The sequence below is a fragment of the Vanessa cardui genome, chromosome 7 (genome assembly GCF_905220365.1).
Source record: "Vanessa cardui chromosome 7, ilVanCard2.1, whole genome shotgun sequence".
In the NCBI taxonomy this organism is placed as follows: domain Eukaryota; kingdom Metazoa; phylum Arthropoda; class Insecta; order Lepidoptera; family Nymphalidae; genus Vanessa; species Vanessa cardui.
Window position 1 is genome coordinate 13,962,162 of NC_061129.1, and position 10,167 is coordinate 13,972,328.

The 10,167-nt window shown below is 32.8% G+C and overlaps 1 protein-coding gene across 1 annotated transcript; it reads left to right on the top strand.

Annotated features, from left to right (window-relative positions):
* The first annotated feature begins 105 nt into the window (after positions 1-105).
* LOC124530977 (thiol protease aleurain-like) lies at positions 106-4,085 on the top strand. Its single transcript, XM_047105350.1, has 7 exons — positions 106-109; positions 155-328; positions 606-821; positions 1,639-1,765; positions 2,125-2,267; positions 3,551-3,661; positions 3,949-4,085. The coding sequence occupies exons 1-7, from the start codon at positions 106-108 to the stop codon at positions 4,083-4,085; spliced, it is 912 nt and encodes a 303-aa protein (XP_046961306.1).
* The last annotated feature ends 6,082 nt before the right edge of the window (positions 4,086-10,167 follow it).

Consider the following 10,167-nt stretch of genomic DNA (forward strand, 5'->3'; position numbering starts at 1 on the left):
AAATGTTCGAAGAATTCAAAAAATGCGCCCTTATTCGTGAAGTCTTATATAAATAGACAAATTTCTCCATTAATTCATTCGAAACTTAAGATACTAGAAGTCAACATGGGTTCGATTTGCTTACTCGTGTTATTTGTAGTTAATGCCGTTTTAGGTAAAAGTGCATTAAGATACGATCTTGAAGACGCATATGACTATTTCGAAACATTTATAAAAACTTACGGAAAGCAATATGACGAAACAGAAAAAGCAGAAAGGTTTGAAATTTTTAAGGAGAATTTAGAAAAAATCAATGACCTTAATGCACGAAGCGACAATGCTGTCTTCGGTAAGTAACTGAAACATATACTTTATTTAACTAGAATAACTTAGAGAACATAGTTTTGCATTATTTTTTGAAAAAAAGTAGCTACTGAGTTACTGGCAACTTTTTCTCGGTAGCATCTACATTCTGAAATATATGTTTACATGCTTTAATTGTATTAATACAACTATATACAATTATTATGCTCTTACATTACGGTAAAACAGTGACCTAGATCGGTTATGAATATAATAAGATTCATATAAATATTAATATCGTGTCAATTGGTATTTCATTCAAGGCGTTACGCAGTTCAGTGACTTAACAACTGAAGAATTTCTACAAAAGCATACAGGCTACAGAAGCATCGACGATACTGATAACAATGTAAATAAATCAGAAACAAATTTGAACTTGGAAGATACACCGGAGTCATTTGACTGGCGATCCAAAGGAGTGGTCAGTGTTGTGAGAGATCAGGGTAATTGTGGTTCCTGCTGGGCGTTTAGTACCATGAGTGAGTTGTTATATGTAAAGCTACAATTTGTTGACACAAAAACTGCAATACATATAGTTGTAACAATTGTCATTGAATGACGAACAGTAACTGAACTTTGTGTTTGTAAATGACATTACGAAGGGACGCCTTCGCATTTCTGCTGGTCTGGTGCCGTTGCATCATTTTGGCCTCTTAAATTTCTCAGTTACATCATTCGCGCGCCATTCTTCAGTCCTAAAAAAATATGGACTATAAGCCTAACTTATACATACGAAATTTCAACCCCAATTTAAGCTGGGTTGAATTTAAATGGTAGATTATTTAGAAATATCAATTATTATATCGATATATAATCGATTCAGTAATCCAAAAATAAAGAATAAAAGAAAGTATTTTACTTCAAAATTAATCGACTTTTACACTAACCTATATAAGAAATGTTATTCAACAACCCCTATTACACCCGTTGGTGTTAAAATGTTAAGAAAGGCTTAAATATGTATCTACTCATTTTTAAACATATTTCCAAAAGTTTCATGATCCTAATTTAACCCTACTTCACTGCCGTAATGGTAGAATTTCGGTAATTCCATACCAATTTCATTGTCCAAACTATAATAGTTTACTGTATACTGACTGAGTCAGTCAGGACATGTTATTTTATCCAGATAGATTGTTAACGTGCTAATGTTACCGGTTCTTCTCGGATGAATCTACTTTCCGTACCGGCGGTAGCTTCACTTAATACAAAAAAACGTTGTTAAATGACGATTCAAAATTGCTTGTAAAAGCCCACTTGAATAAAGTACATTTTGATTTTGTAACTCGTTTTCAGGTAATGTGGAAAGTGCCTATGCTATCAAAACTAATCAGTCTGTCCTACTGTCTGAACAACAATTAGTGGATTGCGCTACCGATAACTGTGTCGGATGTAATGGGGGCATTGCGAAATATGCTTGCGAGTGAGTATGACTCTTAATAATTTAAGTTTATGCTGCTTAACTTTCTTTATTGCTTCATCGATCTAGCATCTACAAAGGGCCTCATGCACATCATTTGTGCTGCTCAGTTTTTGAAGGATGAGGGTAGAGGGATCTAAGAGAGGTTGCTTTTGCATCTAATGATGAAGGAAAAACGGAGCTCATTTATGGTACACACGTAATTTTACGCTATAACTATACAATACTATACTCTCTCCTGGGTTGGTTAGATATTCTTGAAATTGATTGCCGCAGACACAATAATTTTCTTAGACACAGGTTAAAGCAATATTGTACAACAGCAAAAAAGAAACATTATTAAAAATATGTATTTTTTTAAGATACTTAAAGTCAAAAGGTGCAATGAGTGAAGACAGCTATCCCTATATAGACGGCGAAGGCAAATGTAAATACAATTCCAAAAACGTCGTAGTTCAGGTTAAAAATTGCTTGGAGTTATCAGTCTCAGAAGATGAGTTGGCAAGTAAATTGGTAACCCTTGGACCACTGTCTATATGTACGTATATTTGGATATTATTAACGTTATAGTAACTAATAAAAATATTATTAATTTCAATATTGTTTGGGATTGAAATTGACGTTATTTGTTTGAGGTTTTACTCGTAATATTTAATACTACAAAAAACGGGGTTTTTAATTTTCCCATTATCATAGTGTGTTCCTTGATAACTTCACATAAACTTTTTTCTTTTATACGGTTCGGACAGATATGTATATGAAATTTCTATTATTATACTCCATTTCACCTGGTGGTAAGTGATAGTGATTTGGACTCCCCAAATGCGAAGAAGGCCAGTATAATCAGTGAGAATGACCTGCACTTCTTGTACTCTCCATGCCGGCCCGTAAGATGTCTATTTTCGGCTTGTTTGAAGGCGCACAGGTTATAAGAGGTGGAAGGAGATACCTCCGCCTCCTCCATGGTAACCCTCTTACACTGTACTATCATCTGCATAGCAAGGTATGTTCCTAAGGGTATCATTGATATACAATACAAGAAAGAGCGTAAGGGAATCCAGAGAACCTAGAGGAACCCCGGTATTCACTGCATGGAATTCATGGATAGCTGACGGGTCAGACCAGACCCCTTTTTTTGGGAACCGTTGGCACATTAGATACCCTGCAGGTGAATGACACAAACTAAAGGAGCTCGTAAGGAGCAAGATAAGGCCATGACAAATCTGCATATAACGAAGCGAATATCTTATATATTCCTTCTTACATTGCTTGGATTCTTCATTGTAGTTTGCTTTGGGTAAGTATATATCCGAAGCCTTACTAACGCAGCCATTGATCCACGCGCGATATGTCACCTGGTTAGATAACAGCGCATCGGCACATTTACAAGTAAATCAACGGTTGAGCATATACCCTTATTGATGAGATCTGGATCTTATCAGTAACAGCAGCGGCGCTAGCTGTCGGATTTCAAGGGACTCATGGGACTGACTTAGTAATCACGAATACCATCCCTGTCTGCTGAATTATAGTGCCAAACAACACGTTTTTTTGTATACATTATTGGATATGTTTGCATATTATGAAATGCTAATCAAATTATAATGACGAAAGAGTGGGAAATTAGGAGATTTGTCTTGATGCCTTTGTCAAATTTTAATTGTTAGGGTAATCATTACGTATCTTGTAAATTTGTTCAAATGTTGAACATACTATTACAATTGTATATACAAATGAACCAATCTTTAATGATTTATTTTATTTTAATAATCGTATTTTTTATTACAGCGATCGCCGGAGCAGCCTTGCATCACTATTACGGTGGACTTATAGCGAATAATATGTGCTCAGAATCTAATAAAATAGATCATGCAGTACTTCTTGTTGGTTATGGAACGGGTATGGATTTTAAATTTATTTAAATGATTTAACGTTATCTCTTGTAACAGCATGAATATATTGGTCAAAAATGAAGGGACATGTAAGGATTTCCAGATAGGTGCTCAAGGTCAGGCAAGCGATTATGATGTTTATGTCATTTGGTTTTCTTCGTAGTGCACTGAACTTGATTACGAACCTTAGCATAGTCATGTCGTAATTTATGTAATTGTATATGTATATAGAGATAAGATCTTAGTATTAGACGGGATAGACTATTTAAACAATAATATCAATTAAATCTGCAGATGAAGATGGAAATAAATATTGGGTGGGGAAGAACTCTTGGGGTCCTGGTTTTGGCGAGCAGGGATTCTTCAAGATGCAGCGGGGAGTAAACTGTCTCAGCTTAATGGATAAAACAGCTCTTGCTATTGAAGTATAAAAACCTTCGTGTCTTACGTACTTTCGATTTAACTTCTTGGCTCTCTACTGGATTTAAATTTATTCCTTTATAATTGCTAATAAACCAGTGCACCTTAATTGTTTTTCGTTTTTATGTAACACCTTATAGCATATTCTAATATTCTAAATAAGATAGATAGTGTCTTAAGTTTTCATCATTTTTCATTCTCAAGCGATGGCGATGACCGCACCATCAAATATTAAATATTGCATTAAGCAGTAACAAAAAAGTACTTCACGGGTTTGGGTGTTTGTGGTTCTGTCTTAACTTCAGATTACCCATGAAACCCAAAAAAGAAGTGCTGTAGCTACTTACATTGGGATCAGAGTAACGTATGGCATGATGTTGTCCAATATTTATATTTACTTATGTTTAATCTATGAGGTAGATAACCTCGTAAGTACTCAGGTCGTATAATAACCTTATAACAACAAATAAGTTTCATGTATTACGGCATTTTTTCCTAAATCAAAATACTATTTATTGTACACCAGTAAACACATAGTTTAGTCATGGTTAATAAAGATTTACAAGAGGCGACCTTATCCCTAAAACAGCGATATCGTCCAGGCAACTTTAAGGTAGAGGAAAAATAAAATAATACAGTACCTGATATCATATATCATATATATGTACCTATATGTGAACGCATTATATTTTTTTTTTCGAATTTCCCTTTTAAGTCTCCCTTTTATGACTGACTGATATCAGTTTTACCATTTTTGAAATTTTTGTGTGCTGTATGTCTGTCCGTATGTCCCGCTATAACTCGAGAACGGCATCAACAACAGATCTTTATTAGAATTGATATACATGAAGAACATGTGCTTGGGCAAATGATAGGCTATGTATATAAATAAAAGAGGATGTCTTTGTTTGTATGTCATCTATAGACTCAGAATTCACACAAATATTTGATCGATCATAATAAAAATTGGCATGAATATGTATTTTATCAAAGAAAATAATTATATGTTACCCCAATGTCGTAACTTGCCACCAGGCGGCGCTAGATGTAAAGACTTCTACATCGATCAACCATTGTCATAAAAATGAGTACGTACAAGTATTTTTTCATAGAGAAAGTGAAAATTTCATTTGTATAATTAAAAATGGCCACCATTATATGTATCACTATGCACTTCTATACGGATCAATCGATAATTATAAAAAATTAAAACAAAAAATTAAAATCTATTCAAAAAAGCAAAACAACTAACTTAATGTCCGTCATGTGTCAAAAAAGATAAAATAATAACAACACTTATTAGTATTATTTTAAGACAAGACAATTATATATACACGAGAAGAACTGATTAGCTATTTTGATATAATAATAACGTCAACAATAATCGTAATTGGTAAGTATACTCATAGATTTAATAACAACGAATCTTAAAATATAAACGTAAGACAAATAACCAGTGACTTATTTATGTAAATAGAAAACTGGAGCTACACATTATTTAAAATGCCAGGTTATGATAACAAGATGCAACCCGATGTGATCATTGGTTCAATGAATATAGTATGCTAGAATTGTCATGTTATGAAGTTTAAACCTGTTGATATGTTCTGCTCCATTGGCGAAGTTTATCTACCACAACTGCTTGAACCACCAAAACCTCTTCTTGCCTACGTAACTGGAACTACTGAGGAGTCTAAATATTTGGTTCCTCATTTCATATTAAAAAATGCAGTTCATATTTTCATATGACATCATTTGCAGCAACCAATACTGTACAATATAATAATTTCGCGTCTACATTCAAATTGCAAAGACAAGTATATAATCAGATTGGTTCACTTCTTCCTGTATCTGTAGAAAATCCCAGCTTCTGCCATTTTATTTCATAGACAACGTAGAAAAAGAAACTGATCGACGATGCATGTCCAGTATCGCAACATATCGAGAAATCATCGCTAAATTAAGAATTAAGCTTTATAAAATAATTGTTCAAGATTTTAATACTGCTCTTGAAGGTGAAACAACAGATGAATTCAAACTTATTATTAAAGCAAACATATTGCCATTAAATGAGCATGAAAGGCGCTTCAATGCTCCCAAGGCTCTTGAAGTCGCATCTGTAAATGTTGTTACAGAAATAACCAAACCAGGTATTGTTAGCACTAAGCGTCACACAACGAAGCAAAGTGTCGCTGAAACACACCGACCGTATGACGATTATTACGATAATCCAAATCTGTTTCTACGATCAGAAGATAGATATCATCTCGGACTGTATCAAACTAATCTCACGATAGGCTCTGCGACATCGAAGAGAGTTAATTTTATGGATTTTTATGCGTATCGTATAATGATTAAACATAATCAATCCAATATTATTCTGAGTTTCGTCAACTTTTTCGACAATTAATTGTTGACATGTAAGTTGACATTCTCGAGCTCAGAACGAACGATCGGTGCAACGAATCAAAACTTCGAACCGTAGAGTACATTAATTTACGAGACAATATCCTTATATATCCTTCATTCCTTCGATCTTGGAACACTGGAAGTCTAAGAATACTTTGACGTATGTTCGCAAGTATAGACTATGTTGTAAATGAACCAAATAAAAGTGGTCGTGTTGGTGTTATGGAAACTTCTACAGACTATATAAATTATAACAATAAAGTGCAATCAATTTTACATCGTGGTTGACACCAACCTAAAAATTGTCATGAATCATATCCCGGATTCGACAAAAATAAGATGTGATGTTGACAAATAATTTTATGGATGTCATGAACAATCTGCAGCCTATCGAGAACATCATCGAAGAAGATATAGATGACGAATATTAAATGAAATATTTTTTAAAAATTTAAGTAGAAGTCGCACATTTTTTTTATTTCTTTTTTATTATTTGTACATTGTTAAAGATCAAAAATTAATTACTAATTAAAAATTAAAGAACATATATTGCTGCAACTCATGCCCAGGGAAGCGGGCGGGTATAGCTAGTTACTCATAAACCTTGTGTTACAAATAAGATGCAAACTAAATAAATTTGTTATTCCATAGTGATTTTCTTTTTTATTTTCATTATATTTCTTTCACCGATGAAGTAAATAATCCTAAAAATGACTTTTTGGAGATCGATACTTGATCATACAAGTGTGTGTCTTGCGTACAATATATGTACACACAATATTTGTTTTTCTATAATTTAATTTTATTTATCTATATTAATATCGTTAGGTTGTCCAAGGTAACAAACATATTTATTGCAAATAACAAAAAAATTTAGAAAGAAACATGCCAATGCGGATTTTTCTGTAAGCTTTTTAGACTTACTATTTTCTGGTACATTGTTTTATGGTATCTCCTAAGGTTTCCTGTCTTTAGTCATATTACTGTAGCTTTGTATAAACAATTTACTAAGCATGTATCTACAAAACTTTCTTGATTATCTTTCTATTAGTGTAAGTCGACAAAATTCATGTATATCGGCTTCATCTTCTAAACCGAAGGGTAACAGCCGATATATAAACACAAATAGAAGACGACTTTCTTTTACACTATTTATAAAAAGTTCTATTAATTCATATGCAGCGCCTAAGATTTTAATAAAATATTGATTTTAAAACTAGTCTGTATATCAATCTCCAGTATTAAATCCTAGTTTCCTAGTCAGGAACATCCGGCTTTACTAGAAGTACCGACGACATCGCATAAATTGCAGGAAGCCGTTGGAAGCAAATAGTGCATACCATCCATAGGGCAAATTCTATTGGGTGGATTCTGTCCAGCAGTAGAAGTCTTTTAGCTGGTATGATGAAGGTGGTGATTATGATAATACTAGTAGTCGCAATCGAATTCGCTCGCGTTTTAAGGTATTAGTTGTCATGTGTTAGGCAAAAAAAGTAGCTTTTTTTGCCTAACACATGACTTTCTTTTTTCCTTTCTTGGATTTCAAGTTTGCCACATATCAAATTTAATGAAATTCGTATCAGCGCTTTGGTCGTGAAAGAGCGACAGCCAGACATACATACAGAGTTAATTTCGAATTTATAATAGTACATAGATTGCAAATGTATTGTGATGCAACTTTAAGGATAACCGTTATATTAAAAACGTATCGAAGGGAGTCTCGAAGCCCAAAAATAAAAAGAGAAATAGTGATTATATACGTGATAATAGACGTTTACAAAGTTATCCGTTCGCAGAAAAAATGACTACAAAAAGATAAAAAAAATTCAAGGCATTTTTAGTTATCAAAATAATTCAAGAAATTTCGCTATTTAAAAAAAATCAAATAAAAAAAGTTATATTAATAATAAAAGACAAATAAAAATGTTCGAAGAATTCAAAAAATGAGTACTTATTGGTGAAGTCTAATATAAATAGACCAATTTCCCCATTAATTCAGTCGAAACTCAAGATACTAGAAGTCAACATGGGTTCGATTTGCTTACTCGTGTTATTAGTAGTTAATGCAGTTTTAGGTAAAAGTGCATTAAGATACGATCTGGAAGACGCATATGACTATTTCGAAACATTTATAAAAACTTACGGAAAGCAATATGACGAAACAGAAAAAGCAGAAAGATTTGAAATTTTTAAGAAGAATTTAGAAAAAATCAATGATCTTAATGCACGAAGCGACAATGCTGTCTTCGGTAAGTAACTGAAACATATACTTTATTTAACTAGAATAACTTAACAAATAGTTTAGGTTTGTATAAAATACTTATTAATACAAATCTAAGCTGTTATAATTGTATATTTTTGAAAAAAGTAGCTGCTGAGTTCTCTAATCTAGAAAGAAAGAAATGTTTATTAGGACACGTCACAATTATAAAAAAACAAATAAAAAAAATAAAAATAGAAAACATAATAATAAATTATAACTACTGAATAACTTAATCTACAAACAAACAACACCAAAACAAAACAATGATAGTTAACGTTTCCTAAAGGTGTACCATTCAGCTTCGAGGTTGGGTTCCAAAAACCCAACGAAATATTTATTTCAATGGTTTAATTGTACCAATACGTATAATTTATTATTATTTTATTCGTACATTACGGTACAACAGTGACCTAAATCGCTTACGAATATAATAAGATTCATATAAATATTATTATCGTGTTAATTGATATCCCATTCAAGGCGTTACGCAGTTCAGTGACTTAACAATTGAAGAATTTCTACAAAAGTACACAGGCTACAGAAGCATCAACGATACTGATAACAATGTAAAGACCATAAGTAAAGGACCAAAAACAAATTTGAAGTTAGAAGATATCCCGGAGTCATTTGACTGGCGATCCAAAGGAGTGGTCAGTGCTGTGGGAAATCAGCATCATTGTGGTTCCTGCTGGGCGTTTAGTACTATGGGTGAGTTGACAATGTAAAGCTACAATTTGTTGAAATATAAAAAAGTTCTTAAATGACGATTCAAAAGTGCTTGTAAGCCTACTTGAAGAAAGTATAATTTGATTATTCATTTTGATTTTGTAACTCGTTTGCAGGTAATGTGGAAAGTGCCTATGCAATAAAAACTAATCAGTCTGTCCTTCTGTCTGAACAACAATTAGTGGATTGCGCTACCGACAACTGTGTAGGGTGTAATGGGGGCTTTCCGAAATATGCTTGCGAGTGAGTATGACTCTTAATAATTTAAGTTTATGCTGCTTAACTTTCTTTATTGCTTCGTCGATCGATAGTATCTACAAAGAGCCTCATGCAAATCATTTGTGCTGCGCCTTGTTTTGAGGACGAGGGTCGAGGGACCTAAGAGTGTTTGCTTTTGCATCTGATGATGAAGAAAAAACGGAGCTCATTTTATTTTATTTTTATTAGGATAACCAACAGTAGATACAATATCACATGAAATATAAATTACAGTATAAAATTACCAAAGTAAAAGTTACACCATATACAAGTAGTCTCAACATGCGTATTACTGAAAATATAAATTAAACATTATTTAAACTAAAATTATTTAATAGAAAATAAAAACATATATTAAAATATGCGATTGAAATTAAAATTAAAATTGAGCACAAATGAAATTCTTATTTTTTGTTTGAATAGAGGCTGACTATCAT